Genomic DNA, 18,075 nt, shown 5'->3' on the forward strand with positions numbered 1-18,075 from the left:
TCAATACTGTCACTATGTGTCAAGGATTACAGTTTCTTTGAGATCTTGTCAGACTCAGACATGGTGATAGCAAATAAAGTTTGCACTTAACAGTCTCTGTCGCAAAGATCCTCGTTCGTGACGCCAATTTGTGGTGGAGTTCATCAATAAACTGGACACAGAAGACTCAGGAGACTGTGACGGGTTACGTTGAAATAGTTTATGTAGAACTTGATCAAGGAAAAATAACATAACAGTACACAGGCAGGAGAGTGCAGTGCAATGCCAAGTCAGTTCTGACAGACAAATCCTCAGGCATGTACCTTTATTCCCCCAAAGACAACACTACAGTTTGTTACCCATATTTGGACAATAGGAAACAAAACAATGGGGAAGAAGAGTGGTGCTCTAGTCTGGAGACACTAAGTCAGTCACAACAGACAGATAAAGACAGGAGCAGGGAGAAAGACCTTGATTACTACAGTGACCCAGTCTCGCCTATCACCCAGTGACGTCTAATGACACAGATGAAGTTACTCTGCCCCTGACACTTAGACTGGAACGATATAAATGTTAAACATTCTAACATACATATATAAGACTATGAAAATTCTATGACATGTATGATTTAAACAGGAAGTCAAACTGCCCCCTCATTCAAGGGATTTTAAAACGGGGATATTTATCATAAGAAATCCAGATACCTGGTTTAGAGTCAACTAAAACAAGTAAAAGTTTGAAGCTCAGAGCTTACCAACGATTCCTCCAGCATCAAACAGTGTGGACATGTATCCTGCTTCCTCTGCATCTAAATGTGCTGAAATGAAAAGCCCGATCCACAAAGTCTTTAAAATGTCTCTGAATTATCAGGCTTATTCTAAATTACATTAATGATCATCTCCAGAGAAGATAAAGAAGAACGCCTGTGTGTGTTAATACTCACCAGCATGTGAGAGGTAGAAAGGAAGCCAGTACAGAAAGGTGTAGCAGACCAGCTTGGTGAAAAACAGACAGAGAGAGAACTCCACCACGCCCTGTGTGAGACACAACACCATAAAAACCACCTGTCAAAGAACCCTCATCAGTGCACACAGTCCTCCTCTTTATCATAACTCTCACTTTTTAACACACAGCAATGGACGAAACACAGGGGGAAAGAAGCGCTGCATCTTTCTCCACTAAAACACAGCATCATAGCTGCTCCTAGCTTTGGAGGGGAGAGTCTGTCATCACTAGAAAGCTGAATTTGAAAAACTTGATTAACTTGACTTTTGTCAATCTTCCCTTATGTATCAAAAAGTTTCTTTGTCATTATTTTTAAAGCAGTTTTAGTGATTTGAACAGTTTTTATTACATTGTTTTTATCTGTAGTAAAAATGTTAGGGCTGTAAGACGAGTCAATCTTTTAAGTCATAATTCATTGCTGAATTTCAAAAGTTAATCACAATTAATTGCATTTTTAATCGCATGTTTAAAATGTTTTATTTTTTTTGCATTTCAAATCCATTTTCAATTCCATATTAACAAGGTAATGCAATCCTTACCAGTGTCCTGATCTGGGAATCAAATGAAGGATCTTGACTTTTAGGTTTATTAATGATCTGAAACATGACTTAGAGAGGGGAGACAGCTTCAGAGAGCTTCTTCTAAAGGACACCTCACTGCAGATTAAGACATACGAAGGAGTGCATGTACAAAATGTGCAGCATATTTCAATAAGGTGCAAAACAAACAAAAACATCCACATAGCTTCATTAGCTTTGAGTGTTGTTGAAAACAGGAACGTGAGAACAGCCCGAGGACGTCCCTGACATGCCTGCTGACATCAGTCTGATTAGCTGCACCTGTGTGCTGAACTAGTGGGTGACAACTGAGAGACTCAACATACTTTAGTGTTCGTATCATTCCATTTGACACAAAGTGCATTTTACTTCTGACATGTGAGCTGGGCCATGTCACGAGACTCCTTACAAGGAGTCTTGTAAAGTGAAATGTGCCGCTCAAAAGCTCAGTGGTGTCGTTACTTTCCCTCATGGGGGCAGCAGGAATCTGCGGCAGATTAACTACCATGTGGCAAAAGGGACAGAAAGGCACAGGATTAAAATGATAAGGTGACAATTTTTAAGCTTAATTTCCCCGTGATTAATGCATTAACACAGATAGCCCTACAGCTAGTGTTATTCTTAATACCACCACCAGAGGGTGTAAGAGTATGGAATCCTCCTCAGCAGGATTACAGTCACTCTATGAATACAGAATATAAATGCATCATGATCATCATCATAATTATTTTCATGAATTACATTTTAAATTGGAAAATACTGAGACAAAAACATGAAATACTATAATCAGATCAGAAATGTTTCCCAGGGAGATCTTTTAGAGTATCATGGAGAGGAGAAGTGTCCAATATGCATGGCTTATCAACAGGGGTACCTCAAGGGTCAGTGCTTGGTCCCCTCCTGTTCTCAATTTACACCACATCACTTGGTGCAGTGATCCGCTCCCATGGCTTTTTCTATCACTGCTATGCAGATGATACACAGTTGTTCCTGTCTTTTCCACCTGACGACACAACTGTCTCAGCTGGGTTCTCATCCTGCCTTGCTGACATTTCTAAATGGATTAGGGAATGTCACCTACAGCTCAACCTGTCCAAGACTGAGTTTATTATCATTCCAGCCAGTCCCACTGTGGACCCACAGATCAATATCCAGTTTGGATCTCAAAACCTCATGCCCACTAAGTCTGCCTGAAATCTGGGTGTCATGATCGATGACCAGCTAACCTTCAGGGTTCATGTTGCCTCGATTGCTCGGTCCTGCCGTTTTTCCCTCTATAACATCAAGAGGATCAGACCCTACCTGACAGAACACGCAACACAGCTTCTGGTTCAGGCTCTTGTAATGTCACGCATTGACTACTGCAACTCTCTACTGGCAGGCCTCCCTGCATTCACAGTTAAACCTCTGCAAATGATCCAGAACACAGCAGCACGTCTGGTCTTCAACCAGCCTAAGACAGCTCATGTCACTCCCCTGCTCATTTTGCTACACTGGCTTCCAGTTGCAGCTCACATCAGATCCAAAACTCTAATCATGACTTACAAAGCAGTCACCAAAACCGCTCCAGTTTACCTGGAACCCCTCATCCAGGTCTACTGCCCTTCTCGCCCGCTACGCTCAGCCTCTGAAAAGCGCCTAGTGCATATGTGTCAAACTCAAAGCCTGCGGGCCAAATCCGGCCCGCGGTGGCATTTTCTTTGGCCCGCGAGATAATATCAAATTATTTATAGAGCTGGCCCAATGGAATTTTGCACGCACCACTAAAACTACAAGTCCCACAATGCACTGCATGTCAATTGAGGGCCCGCATGCGAGAGCCGTTACCCGACTCCGCTCATCAGCGGCTTTATGAAGCTAGTCACCTGCAGTCAACTTTCAGCTATCCCTCTCCCCCAAAAATGGCTAAACGAAAGGTGGACTTTGAAAACAGGGGGGTTCAAGACAGGTGGGAGGCAGAGTATATGCATGTGCGTAACAGAGGAACTTCTGGGATTAAGATCAATGCATGGCACAACTACGGGGAAAGATCTCTTTGAAGAGGTATTCAGATGTGTAAATGAAATGAGGCTGCCTTTGGATAAACGTGTGGGACTGACGACGGATGAGCGTCCGCGAAGTGCAGGCAAAAGAGTGGATTAGTGGGCAGGATCCGGGAGAAGATCCGGGAGGAAAACAGCGCAGGTGAGCTGACAGGTTATCACTGCATCATACATCAGGAATCACTGTGTGGCAAAGCCTTATAAATGGAACATGTGATGAGCACCATAACACAAGCAGTTAACTTCATAAGAGCCATAGGTTTAAATCAGCGCCAGTTCAAGTCTTTTCTGGAGGAGTTGGATTAAGAATATGGTGACTTGCCCAATCACACAGAGGTGCGATGGCTGAGCCAAGGAAAAGTGCTGTAAAGGTGTTTCGAGTTGCGTGAGGAGATCTGTCAGTTCCTGGAGAGCAAAGGGAAAAACACAACAGAGCTCCGTGATACAAAGTTTCTGTGTGAAGAAGCGTTTCTGTGTGACATCACGAGCCATCTCAATGCGCTCGACCTGCAGCTTCAGGGGCGGGGCCGTGTGATCACAGACATGTACGCTGCAGTGAGGGCTTTTAAAACCAAGCTGCGCCTGTGGGACACGCAGATGCTGCAAGAAAACTTGAGCCATTTTCCGTGCTGCCAAACTACCTGTGTGAACAACTGTTCTCTTTGATGAAGTTAAACAAAACATCTCACAGGAGTCGTCTTACTGATGAACACCTTCACTGAATCCTGAGGATTTCCTCAGCTCAGAGCCTGACCCCAAACATTGATGAACTTACATCCAAGATGAGATGCTGAGTATCTGGCTTAGACTAGTGTGCCTCACAGAGCAGCAGACTGAGCTGAAATATGTTTCCTTTTTGCACTTTTTCTCACTACCACAGGGCATTTTTGGTTTCTCTTTACAGAATTTTTTTTGCTAATGTTGTTGGCCTGTGGAAAAATATTTTCATAAGAAATGAGTAAAGCTCATTCATTAGATAAGCTGCAGATTGAGCAATAAGAAATGAATGCAACATATTTTTCATTTTTTAAATGTTTATAGCAATAACTTAATCTTTGCTAATTCAATGTTCAATATGTGCAATAAGTTTTGCAATAAACATTAAACCAGTCCGGCCCTTGACTTACACTGATTATTTTATTTTGGCCCTCTGTGTATTTGGGTTTGAGAACCCCTGGCCTAGTGCTTCCAGCACACAAGGCCTCAAAATCACTAGCTGGACTCTTCTCTTCTGTTGCCCCTAAATGGTGGAATGAACTGGTCAACTCCATTCGATCTGCAGAGTCCCTCTCTACTTTCAAAAGACAGCTAAAGACCCAGCTCTTTAGGAAGCACTATGCACTTAGCTAGACTGTTCTCCACTGTTGTCCCCAGTGGCAGATCATGTCTTCCAGCTACAGTTGACTCACACTGTCCTGCTCTACTCTGGGAATCTGTGTTCAGATCTTGAGGGACCCAGCACTTGGTACTTTGGTCATTATTGTGGTGAGGTTAATTGTTGATGAAGATAATGGAAGGTCTTGAATTGTTTGGTTGCTTCATTGTAGATGTTCCTTATTTTACAAACAATTAATACAAAAATTCCTTATTTATTTTTGTGCATTGCCTTTACACTGCTTGGCAGTACCTGCACCCAAATGGACTTGAAGCACTTTGTTACTCTTACTGATCTTGTTTCCTCTTGTCTAGATCTTTGCTTGTGTTGTTCTTGTTCTCGTATGTACATCACTTTGGATAAAAGCGTCTGCTAAATGACATTGTAACATTGTAACATTGTAAATCCAACACAATCAAATCTAATCAAGCAGAAACACATATAAAGGATTTCCACTCACAGGGATCCTGAGAGCTCCACAGAAGCTGATGGCCTCAGTGTGCTCCTCCACAGGCTCTGCAGGCTCAGTGCTGATGGCACCTTTACAGGGGCTGGTTTTGTCAGTGTGTGAAGCAGTCTGCAGGGAAGGCCCAGTCTCACTGCTCTCCTGTTCAATCTGACAGAAAAACCATAACAGTGTAAGTAGGTTTAATACACATTACTTAGAATGATCAATAGTTTCTGATTTACAGTCACGTGGTGCAGAGGAGGTGTGCAGTCCACGTCTTCAGGTTCTGAGGAAGGGAGTCAAAAACGCCCCAAAACAGCTTATGAGAACTTTGAACATGATTCTGACCAAATATGACAAGATACAACATGAAAAATAACACAGATAACAGGCCACGCTAACTGTTAACCCTGACACTGCAGTGTTATCAAATGTAGACTCTTAATCCAAGTTTAGTTTAAACCACAGTTTAAACTTGTGAAGTGGATTTGTGTTTAGGTCTCCATGATAAGCAGAAACTCACTCTCAACCAGGAAGAAGAAGCACAGGATCCCTGTCGAGGCGATGATGAGTCCAGGGACAATAAAGGACATTCCCCATGCTGATGAGACAAAGGCTCCTGCGATGAGGGAGCCCAAGATGTTTCCCACTGAGGTGTGGGAGTTCCACACACCCATAATGAATCCACGCCTGGTGGTAGAAAACATGACAGTAAGAAGGGAAATGTATTTAGTTTAGAGTCCAAGTGGGCATATTTCAACGTTTCAGGATTCATTGTTCATCTTTTGTGTCACAGCAACATTATTACCAACATCAGTCACTTGTGCAAAGTATAGAGCCAGGGGAGGAGAGGGGACAGCAGCTCAACAGGAAAAGTAGAGGCACATCATGCAGTACTTACTTCCCCTTTCCAAACCAGTTGCCTACACAAGCCACCACTGCTGGCCAGCCGGTCGTCTGCATGAGCCCGTTCATGACCTGCAGGATGAAGCAAACAGGAGGAGAAGCTGACATGAATCAAAGCCTCTCAGTTCATGTGCAACCAAACAAATGAAGTTAAGGTGTTAACTTAGATTCGGGAGCAGGACCACGCCTAAACCACACCCTCAATCACCTGACAAGCCTTCTTAAACGTAGCCAGCCTACTCCAACTGCTTGTCCGTGATTCTTCAACCCACCCTCCCTCACCTTACTCTACTGCACTTAACCTATTTCCTTGTCCTCTACTACTCAACTCGTGCTCGCTCCTTCTATGCCTTGTCTACTTACAGGTACAACCTGGGTCAAGATCCGCTCCGGCAGGATAACGCTGAGACGGAACCCCCATCCTGAGTCTCCTTCTGCTGGGCACACCACGCACAACTAATTCATTAAATGTTCAACTTATTTCCTTGTGTGGCGTGGTCCTTGCTAGTGAAACATCTACTACCAACAGAGAATGATTAATACTGTAGTCACAGTATCCATAAACTCATGACTCTGTAGTAGTAGGAGCCACATGAGGGGTGACCGGGTGTGATGCATGAGTTATCCAGCAGGTGTCACTCTCCAGTTCAGGGGATCCGTTTAAAGGTGGGGAACTTCACTGAGGTGTCAGATGCACTCATATACAGATACGGTGAACTGTGAATCTTTGAATGGACGTTGATGACCAATGTTGATTCTTGCTTTTGATTGAAATGACGGACGATTGAGGACAAAGTAAATCTCCACAGAGAAAGCTTTGGACTGTCGGATTTTCACAGGATGAATGGAAGAAACAGTGAGCGCCTCAGTGATGAGCACGTCTATGAAGCCCCTCAGTGGCTTTAAGTCGAGGCTGAGCTGCTACATTAGTGGTTGATGATGGTCACATCTTATCTCAAGGGGCAATGATCATCTCTACATTGCTTTCATGAAAAATACTGTATTTTTAAACAGCTCATGTCACCAAATGTAAAGGGCAGCATGAGAGGTTCACAATAATCTTGTAGCTATATTTCATATCATGTTTTGAGTCTAGAATAAGAGCCTGATAGAGACTCTGCAGGAACAAGTTTAGGAGTCAACTTCATCATAAAGACTCCTCCCCTCTGCATCATGAACATTCATATCACACTCCATGCCAATAATCACATGTAACATGTCTCTGATGAGACAGAAAGCACATGACTGTGATATCTTCCACTCACCTCCACAGAGGCGTAGTATCCCAATGAATGGATGTCCAAGTAGAAGCCGAGTCCAAACAGGCATGTGAACAATCCACTCATCAGCATCCCAACACTCAGGTAGCACCGCAGAGGCAGGCGCTCTGCTAGCATCCCGCTGCACACACAACACAGGATTATGAATCAATGTAATGAAAGAAGCCAGACCAAAACATCACCACGTTTATCAGGAGGATACACAGACGTACCTGAAATACATGCCGATGGCATAGGAACACAGGAAGGAGCTATCCAAGACCCCAAACAGTGTGCGATAGTCGTCCTGGTCTAAAGAGGGAAAACAGGAAACTGTTATAGTCTCTGCTAACTGCATACCCCAACTCAGAATTCTGGAGTTTTTCTATAAATGAACTTGTTTTCTGTATTGAATGACTGAGCCAGGGGAACAAACCAGAAAATGAGCCAATGGTAACAAATCCCTTTCAGTCATCTGTTCAAAGAACAGGACAGGTGGACTTTGATAAGGTCTCTCCCTAACGGCTGGCTGAAGAGACAGGCTGTGCCTCAGATCCATACGGCAAACCCACAGCAGTCAGTGTACACCAGGTGTACAACTGAAAACACCACAAAGTCTTATACAACCAGAAACTGATTTTTTTCTGATGATTTGCACTCAAACTGCGACTTCTCATCTTATCACTACACTGCAGTCTGTTATATAATTACTTTTGATTATTTAAAAAACCCTGAAGTGACTTTAATAACATTATAACAACATGTTAGGGAACAACTAGACTAACCAAAGGGCGCCCAGTTACACCAGTTATCATTGTTGGTTATGTTGAGGTCTGCTGGGTGGAGGAGATTGGAGCAGTTTCTGTGCAGCTGACTCTATATCAGGTAGAGGAAGATAGGAGGAAGCAGATTACACAGTTAGATCAGCTGGAAGCATTCAAAGGAAAGCATTCAAAGGAAAGCATTCAAATGAGCTGATGTTAAGATATCAGTATTTTATACAGGGGTTGCAAGAATTTGTGAATCTGAGTAAGACATAAAAAAACAATCATGACAGTTAAAAAAAACAGAAACAAAAGGATTTCAACATCAACGGCTTGTGTGGGGAGTCACTCAGAATCTAAAGCTGTAAAGAAGGACTGGTTCTCTAGGTGAAGGGAGGATGTATGGGGACTGGCCTCCACAAGGCAATTCATGTGGACACTTCTTTAAGACACACCCCTGCAGGTGTCTGATGCTCAGCACACATAGACAGGCTGGTTAACGATAAATGGAATGGTTTCCAAGCAGCAGTAATGTGTAGAGATAACGTCTCTTCACTCAAAGGACCAAGGTTACAATCCTAAACCACTGTTTTCTATCGTATTGAGATCGTCTCTCCACCCAGTCGGGTCCGTCTCTCTGAGCATCTCAGTACATTGAATGTAGATCCTCGAATGAACATCCATCAGAGCAGCCCAGAGCCAGACACAGCACTGATTTCTATTGAGCATCCAAAGCCTCACAACTCTAAGTGAGAACACCTTTGGTGACTGAGCGGGGTTAGGTCACAAGATGACCCTGGTGTCATCAGCAGTATTCTGCAGCAGCTCTCAACTACTGACAGAGCTTGTAGCTCCCCAACTCTCTTAGCTTAAGTCATTGCAAAGAGGAATACAACACTCGGTGATAACCATTTCTAGAGCAGTAACCCAGAGGCTCAACCGTTTCCTGTTGCAGCCGACGGGGACCGCCCCCCATGCCTGGTGCATATCTCTGGACATGCTAGAGAAACTGTGATATAAGGGCACAGCAGTGCTCAGTGAGCCTGCTGCCACACATGGTACCAAATAGGAATCAATGAATCAGGGGATTGATAGGCACCTTGGCATTATGTACTGTGGATATGGGACTCCACACCTCACTCTTATATACTCACAATTGTCACTATTTACTCAATCACATTCATTTACTTAATCATATTATATCATATTAATTTTACTCATATAGCCAAATATACTAATCATCACGAGTGTTTAGATACAAAATTAGCGTGTACTGAAACCATGCAGCTGGGCACCACGGAGAACTGAGACCTGTACAGTATTGAGGCCTCGGTCACCCTGAACATCTGAGAGAGTGGAAAAGTACTGAGAACCAAAGAACGCCATGACTGCATGTCTAGATAGCGGAAAACCATAACAACAAGAAGGACCTGAAGGTCGTAGTCACAACGACATATTAAAAGTAAGACGTAATGTAGCCAAAAACAGGAACCAGGGCCTTGGGAGAATTCCATGCATCAGCAGACATAGGTTCAGTATCCCAGAAATTAAGGGGGGGCAGGTGGCAGACCACACGTAGCTGATGTGCATTGGTGAATGATGAGAGAACGTTATCCTTGAGGGTAGACAGGAATGTGTGTGCGCTAACTGTCACGTTTCAGGACAACTTCTCAGGCCTGGAGGAGTATGATGGGAGTCAGAACGAGGAGGACGTGGACGCGCCTCGGGCCAATGAGGGGGAGACAACGCCCTCAAATCATGCACAATTCAAATTCATCCTATGTGTTAATAAATACTGGGTCAGGGAAAAAGTAGTTAGTTCAGACTTCGCGAACTGAACAGCACTGTTGTTGATCAGGGACACGATAGTCAGACCCAGAGCTCTGTACACTTTGCAATTTCTACTGGATGATAAAGCTGATTTTTGAAACTTCAATACCTCCTCCTATTTTCTTCATCAAACGAACACGCGAGGACCAGGCATTCAGAGAGGTCCTCCAACAGTACCCATGCATGGGTCAAGAAATGCTGTGTCTCATATGGTGTATGACACTGTGTGGAGAGAGAGTCTCTGTATGATATGGGACTTTAGGAAACTAGATGATATTTTCCTTAGAAATAAAAACACTGTGTCTAAAGGTGATGAGCTTCTACAGCTGCTCTCATGTTTCTGCTGCAAGTTGAGGTGAACTCTATGAGACAGACAGTCTGCAGCCAGTTCATGGTTATCTTTGAACTCTTTCATCTCGCTGCTCTAAATAACTGTTTGATTTTTCAGCCCCAGAGATGGCGTGGTGGATGAAAAGGAAGTGAATTGTCCCCGTCACCTTAACAATGCTGACAGGTTTCCTGGACAGATGGTAGGCTGTGTAGATGATGTAGGTGAGGAAGAAAATGAAACTCTGGTACCTGCAAAGAGAGATCAAACCAGCTTTAAGGCAGCGAACAAAATATGAGAGACAGGACAACTAGAATAAAACCTTGTTCGTCTTTAAATAAAGCCACCCTGTTAAAAACAGAGAGCCGTACACATGAATACATCAGTGTTAATGTCCTTCTAACCACATGTCTCATTATCTAACAGCTGCAGGAACACACCGACTGTCATCATCTAGCTCTTCTATTACATGTTGCTGCTTCACTGTTGTAACTCTGGCTCAGTGGATTTTAATGTAAGACTTGAATCAGTGTTTAAACTGGTTGTGTTTCTTGTAATCTGTAATCTACTTCTTCTACCCCTGAGCATGAGATTATACAGGTGTACCTTACTTATAGTTTGGCACTCTTTCCAGGGACAAACGTTTCCTTGCTAACTTAAAGTCCTGTATAACTTTATTAAGTATTATGTTACTGACACATTATCTAATCAACACGAGTCATCATGTTATTATTGTAGATTAACACCAGCTGGGTATAAATTGGGGTGATTTTTATCTGCTACCCAGCAGATTAAGTAAAATAAGTGACGAACACATTTTGTGTTTTTTTTGCCTTTAGAATCGGACAACTGAAGAGAGACAGGAACTGTGGGGAGCAGAGAGCGGGGGACGACATGCAGTAGTTAGGGGAATTTGTGACAATCTGGGAATGTCTTCACCAATGTGTTCATAAAGGTCTCTAATAACACATATTAAAATATTTAATCTCAACTCCTGTAGAAAAATCCATGACAGCTGTTTAAAGTTTGGGTACCTGGAACCTTATTGGTAAAAAATTACAAATGTTAAATTCTGCCTTCAGCAGTTTGTGAGGGTCAGACTAGGGGTTATTTGGGATTCGGAATTCATTGCAAACATTTATTTTGCACAAAACCCACTCCTTGGTGGAAAAACGGCCACGCCCACTTTAACCAAAGACCCCTCACCCAAAAGACTTCAACAGCTACATGCCGGTGGCTCTGGCATCGCAGCTGATGAAGACCCTGGAGAGACTGGTCCTTGGTCACCTGAGACCCCTGGTAAGACCATCGATGGACCCGCTGCAGTTCGCCTACCAACCTGGCACCGGGGTGGATGACGCTGTCATCTATCTCCTTCAGAGAGCCCTCTCTCACCTGGACACGGCTGGGGCCACTCTGAGGATCATGTTTTTTGATTTCTCCAGTGCCTTCAACACCATTCACCCGTTGCTTCTGAGGGACAAGTTGGAGCACTCTGGAGTGGATCACCTCCTCACGGCCTGGATTCTGGACTACCTCACCGATCGTCTGCAGTATGTGAGGGCCCAGAGGTGTCAGTCCGACACCATCGTCTGCAGCACGGGGACCCACCAGCGAACGGTTCTGGCACCGTTCCAGTTCACCCTCTACACTGCAGACTTCACCCACAACACAGCGAGCTGCTACCTACAAAAGTTATCTGACGACTCCGCCATTGCTGGCCTCATCACCAATGGGGACGACAGGGAGTACAGAGAGCTAACGCAGGATCTTGCAGTCTGGTGCCAGAGAAACCACATCCAGCTCAACACAGGAAAGACCAAAGAGCTGGTGGTGGATTTCAGAAGATGCAAGCCCCCTCCTCCCACACCAGTGAACATCCAGGGAACGGACATTGAGATTGTGAAATCTTACAAGTACCTGGGTGTTCACCTGAACAATAAACTGGACTGGTCAGACAACTCAAATGTGCTGTACAAGAAGGGACAAAGCAGACTCTTTCTACTCAGGAGACTCAGGTCTTTTGGTGTGGAGGGGGCTCTTCTGAAGTCCTTCTTTGACTCTGTGGTGGCATCAGCCATCTTCTTTGGAGTGGTCTGCTGGGGAAGCAGCATCTCTGCTGCTGACAGGAAGAAGCTGAACAGACTGGTGAAGAAGGCCAGCTCTGTCCTGGGCTGCCCACTGGACCCTGTGGAGGTGGTGGCTGACAGGAGGATGATAGCAGAGCTATCTTCTCTGATGGACAACACGTCACACCCCCTCCAGGAGACCATAACAACACTAAGTAGCTCGTTCAGTGACAGACTTCTTCACCCGTGGTGTCTCACGGAGAGATACCACAGGTCTTTTCTTCCTGCAGTGGTCAGACTCTAAAGATATGTTGTAAGATATGCTTATTTTTTTACATCTTTAATTTTAATTGCTAATAACTTTTTAATAATTGTTACTTTATAGGCTCTTGTTTGCTTTATATATTTCTTTTGCACTGTCTACTTTGTTACTGTGAGACTTGAATTTCTCCGTTGTGGGTCGAGTAAAGGACTATCTTATCTTATCTTATCTTACACATATAAAAGAAGCTCTATTTGTTTATTTCAATATCTCAAATACTAGTTACAAAACAATACTGTCAAACAGCAACACAGTCAAATATTTCAAGAGTCTTGTTCTTCATCTTCTCCAGACTCTACATCATCATGGATAGGGTTCTTGCATGCACTGCCTGTACAACTTCTGCATGCTAGGATTCACCTCCCACCTCATCACGTATACAGCTTGTGAATTGGATGAGCTCCTTTAAGAGCCACTGGATCTAGTGTTGGAGCTAGCTCATAACTATGAACCCCTTCAATTCATCTGTTGTCTCTGGGGTCCTGCATCCATTTAGGCAGAGATACAAGATCACAAATACTGCTTCCTCAGTTACAAGAATGGAGTCAGCATCTCTAGTGCTTCTGGCTCCCTCTGTACCATTCATGAAGAAACTGATGATCAGACAGGATGACGTTGAGGTAGACGTCAGACTTGAGGATCTATCAGTTACAACAGGGGATGAAAGTGTAGTACAGGGAAGTACAGAGTGCTGATCAGGTGGTCACCATGGAGACTAGGATACAAGCTCAATCTGCAGAGTCACTCGGTGTGTTGGAGACAATATAGACATGAACATTTCATTCTTTACATCATGAATCGGCCACCACAGAGTCCAGACCTCAGCCCCATTCAATATCTATGAGATTTACTGGAGAAGACTTTGCACAGTGGTCTGACCCTCCCATCATACAAGATCTTGGTAGACAATTAATGCAACTCTGGACGGATATAAATCTTGTGACATTGCTCATCAAAGCTTATCAACTTTTTCAGCAAATTTTTTTGGGACGTGCAGTGTAAATAATGTTTTACCAACCTCAACAGAGTCATCTGTAGCAGCAGCATGCTGCCCTCTCAATCGAAGTGTCAGCATCATTGTCACACTGCTCCACAGGGATCTGATGCCCCCCAAATGCTGAAGAGAGGAGATAGATCATCTCACTCTTGTTATAAGTGTTGTCCATGAAGTTTGCCCTTGGCTTTTAAGTACATCATATCCAGTCAAATCTGTAGACCACAGCAGGAGTTCTTTGTGCTCTGGATTTGGTCATCCTTCAACTTCACCCCTTTGAAGGTTGCTGTTGTTTGATCATCTGCAGAGGGTGGTGCTGGAGAGATGACTTCAATCAAACCTATAGAATGATATGTTCATGTCTATATCCTCAAGTCTGACGTCTACCTCAACGTCATCCTCTATCTGATCATCAGTTTCTTCATCAATGGTACAGAGAGAGCCAGGAGCACTAGAGATGCTGACTCCATTCTTGTCACTGAGGGCAGTATTTGTAATCTTGTATCTCTGCCTTGTATACCCCAACTGGTGTAACTTGGTACTTGCAGCTGCAAAGCCTCCATGCCAACCTCCAATCCCAGGATTAGGTGCAGGACCTCAGATACAGCAGATGAATGGAAGGGGTTCATAGTTATGAGCCAGTTCCAACACTAGATCCAGTGGCTCTTAAAGGAGCTCATCCAATTCACAAGCTGTAATTGTGACGAGGACTGCAGCAACCATGCAGCTGCAAGAAGAATGGTGTGAAGTGTATCTCAGCATGCAGAAGGGGTACACGCAGTGCATGCAAGAACCCTAATCATGATGATGTAGAGTCTGGAGAAGACCAAGACCTAGACTCTTGAAATATTTGACTGTATTGTTTTTGGAACTAGTATTTGAGATATTGAAATAAACAAATAGAGCTACTTTTGAGTGTATGTGTAAAAGTGGGCGTGGCTGTCACGGATTTTGCTACAAGAGTTGAGAGTAAATATTTTAATATGTGTTATTAGAGACCTTTATGAACACATTAGTGCAGAACATTTTTGGTAAGGACTTTATTCCCACATTGGCCAGATATGGGCTCAAATTTGAACTAGATAATAAATAAATAACGTAAGGTGAAATAAACTGTTATAAGAATAAAACTCAGTTAAAAGCTAGACTAAAAAGGTCGGTCTTGAGTTTGCTTTTAAACATGTTGACACCCTGTGCACCCCTCAGGTCTTCAGGTAGGGTGTTCCATAGGCGTGGGCCGTGATGATAAAAAGCTGCCTCACTGAGTCTTTGTTCTAACCTTTAGTACCATTTAAAATCCACTACCCGAAGATCTGAGGGTTCTCACTGGCTCATATGGTAAAAGCAAACCTGATAAATAAGAAGGAGCAGGGACATTAAGAGATTTAAAAACCAATACAATGATCTTAAAATCTAAAAGATACAGGAAGCCAATGCAGAAAATTGGTGTGATGTGAGCTCTCTTTCTGGTCTTTGATAGCATTCTAGCAGCTGAGATTTGGAGAAGCTGAAGCTGAGTGATGTTCTTTTTGGGGAGACCAGAAAGAAGAACATCACAATAGTCAATTCTGCAGGTGACTAAAGCATGAACTAGTGTCTCTGCATCAGCTGGAGAGAGAAACTGACACACTTTGGAAATGTTTTTCAGGTAATTAGAAGCCTTTTTTGTTATCTCTCTAATATGTGGCTCAAAACTAAGATGGGGATCAAAAATCACACCAAGATTCTTTACCTGCTCACATGGGTTTAGAGCCAGTGCTTGGTGTTTGGTTTTCAGTTTCTCAGTTCAGTGTGGTGGAAAATTACTGAGTTTCATGTTCTGTGTAAGAGTGATAGAAAATGTTGCAGGTGCAGTTTCTCCAAAGGTCTCATACGGGAGGTTTGATGGAAACTGGTGTTGGTTTGGGCTTCAACCATTAGTTTCTCCATAAGTTTATCTCATCGATCAGTCTGACGTCTTAACCTGAACAAGAAATAGCCATTACACTAAAATTTAAGTGTTGTCCTGGTTGAGCTGTAAAAAGTTCTCTGCCATCCATGACTTAATATATAAAATACAGTTAAAAAGGGTGTCAGTTGTTCCTGGATCATCAGGAGACACTGCAATATAGAGCTGTGTATCATCTGCATAGCTATGAAAGTTGATGCAGTGCCTCCTGATGACACTTCCGAGGGGTAACATATAAAAGGTAAAAAAGAGCTGGAACTAAAACTGAACCCTGGGGAACCCCACAATTAATTTAGTAACGTTTGATGAATGTTCACCCATGCTGACATACAATTCTCTGTTAGTGAGATAGGATTCAAACAGTTAAAAACAATAAAACTGTGAAGTCTATTTGAAAGAACTGTTTGGTTGACAGTATCAACGGCTGCACTCAGGTCAAGCAGCACAAGAACTGAGGGCATCCTTTGATCCATGTTGGACCTCAGATCACTCAAAGCTTTGACAAGTGTAGTCTCTGTGCTGTGATTTGAGCCAAAACCTAATAGGTAGGTCTCACTGATGTTAAAATAGTTCATAAAAACATATACAGTATCTCACAAAAGTGAAAACACCCCACACACTTCTGCAAATATGTAATCTCCATGATGTCGCCATGGAGGAGTGGAAGAGGATTCCAGTGGCAACCTGTGAAGCTCGGGTGAACTCCATGCCCATAAGGGTCAAGGCAGTTCTAGAAAATAATGGTGGCCACAGAAAATATTGACACTTTGGGCCCAATTTCACTTAGGGGTGTACTCACTTTTGTTCCCAGCAGTTTAGACATTAATGGCTGTGTTGAGTTATTTTGAGGGGACAGACTCACTTGACTACTTTACATTGTACCAATGTGTCATTTCTTCAGTGTTGTCCCATGAAAAGATATAATTAGATATTTGCAGAAATGTGAGGGGTGTACTCACTTTTGTGAGATACTGTAGCTGATTAAAAACATCCTTTTCTAAAATCTTACTTAAAGATGTCAGATTAGAGACTGGCCTGTAATTATCCAGTACAGATGAATTCAGATTATTTCTCTTCAGAAGACGTTTTACCATGGCGGTCTTAAAGCAGTGGGACAATTAAAGAGAATAATTAAAGACATTTTATTTGGTGATTTTACTTCTTTTGAATATCACTCTTTTGGTTTTAGCGGTCCTCCTATAATGTGTTTGACAATCTATAGACCTCCAAAACGATGCTCCTCTTTTACCTAAGAATCTTCAGAGTTACTCTCCATCAGACACACAAAGTATGACACAGTTATATTAGGGGTGATTTTACCATCCATATGGACAATCAATCAGACTCCTTTACCTCCCAGTTTGTACATTAACTGTATGAGTTTTATCCAACACGTCACCCAGCCCACTCACAACAAAGGCCATATTTTAGATCTTGTTTTAACCTGTCAGCAAACACACCCTCAGTTATAGATGTGGGCTTGTCTGACCACTTCTGTGTGTTTTTTAACTCTGAATGATTTACACAAGAAGAAATCCCTGAACGAACTGTTAGGAAACGCCTTCTTACTCCTGAAGTGGCTGCACATTTATAGATTTTTTACAGAGCATTCCTTCAAATATTTGACCTTCTTCCTGTGATATTATGGTTAACAGTTTTAACAGTAAACTTAGATCAACACTTGACACAGTGAGCTTATAAAATAAGACATAACATGATATTCCAGTAAAGTCCCTGTGTTGATAAAATCCTTAAATCCTGGATTACTTCTTTCAGAAACAGTTATGATTGATCTCTAGATTGATCCTCTAATCCTCTCAGCAGTGTGTGAGCTGAGATTATGAAAGTATGTATTTCAGTTAAACCCTCCATGTGTTGGTAAATCAGTCAGTGCTGGATGTGTCTCATGATTCCTCTCTAGAAGAACATTGGACACTGTGTGAAGTGGGATTAGAACCTGATGTTATATCTACATAAGTGAGGAATAGTGTTAGACTGTTTGGTTCCTCTACCTGTAGCTGCTACACTATAATGGACCCACTGGGTGTACCTGCCCCACCACACACTCAGTGCTCACAGCTGTTTGGAGATGAATATGTAATAATCAATAAACTTACCAAGCATCTCGAGACACGCTCGTAATAAGCCGTACGCCAGGAGCCAGGGAAGACTTCATGTCGATGAACCTTTGTTCAAAACAGAATCACTCAGAGCTCGGTTTGAGACGTTTCCAGAGTGTGAGTAAACAT

The 18,075-nt window shown here is 43.0% G+C and overlaps 1 protein-coding gene across 1 annotated transcript in view; it reads right to left on the reverse strand.

The window, feature by feature from the left end:
* LOC117812322 (glucose-6-phosphate exchanger SLC37A2-like) overlaps window positions 1–18,002 on the reverse strand; it is a 24,750-nt gene extending 6,748 nt beyond the window's left edge. The window contains exons 1-11 of the mRNA XM_034683008.1: window positions 17,944–18,002; window positions 10,663–10,744; window positions 8,357–8,447; window positions 7,805–7,883; window positions 7,578–7,713; window positions 6,308–6,384; window positions 5,930–6,096; window positions 5,655–5,692; window positions 5,419–5,565; window positions 923–1,013; window positions 734–796 (exon numbers count right to left, since the gene is read on the reverse strand). Of these exons, the coding sequence (XP_034538899.1) occupies window positions 734–796; window positions 923–1,013; window positions 5,419–5,565; window positions 5,655–5,692; window positions 5,930–6,096; window positions 6,308–6,384; window positions 7,578–7,713; window positions 7,805–7,883; window positions 8,357–8,447; window positions 10,663–10,744; window positions 17,944–18,002 (1,030 nt within the window). The remainder of the gene's footprint in view (window positions 1–733; window positions 797–922; window positions 1,014–5,418; window positions 5,566–5,654; window positions 5,693–5,929; window positions 6,097–6,307; window positions 6,385–7,577; window positions 7,714–7,804; window positions 7,884–8,356; window positions 8,448–10,662; window positions 10,745–17,943) is intronic.
* Between the last annotated feature and the right edge of the window lie 73 nt (window positions 18,003–18,075).

This window comes from Notolabrus celidotus, chromosome 5 (assembly GCF_009762535.1).
Source record: "Notolabrus celidotus isolate fNotCel1 chromosome 5, fNotCel1.pri, whole genome shotgun sequence".
Lineage (NCBI taxonomy): Eukaryota > Metazoa > Chordata > Actinopteri > Labriformes > Labridae > Notolabrus > Notolabrus celidotus.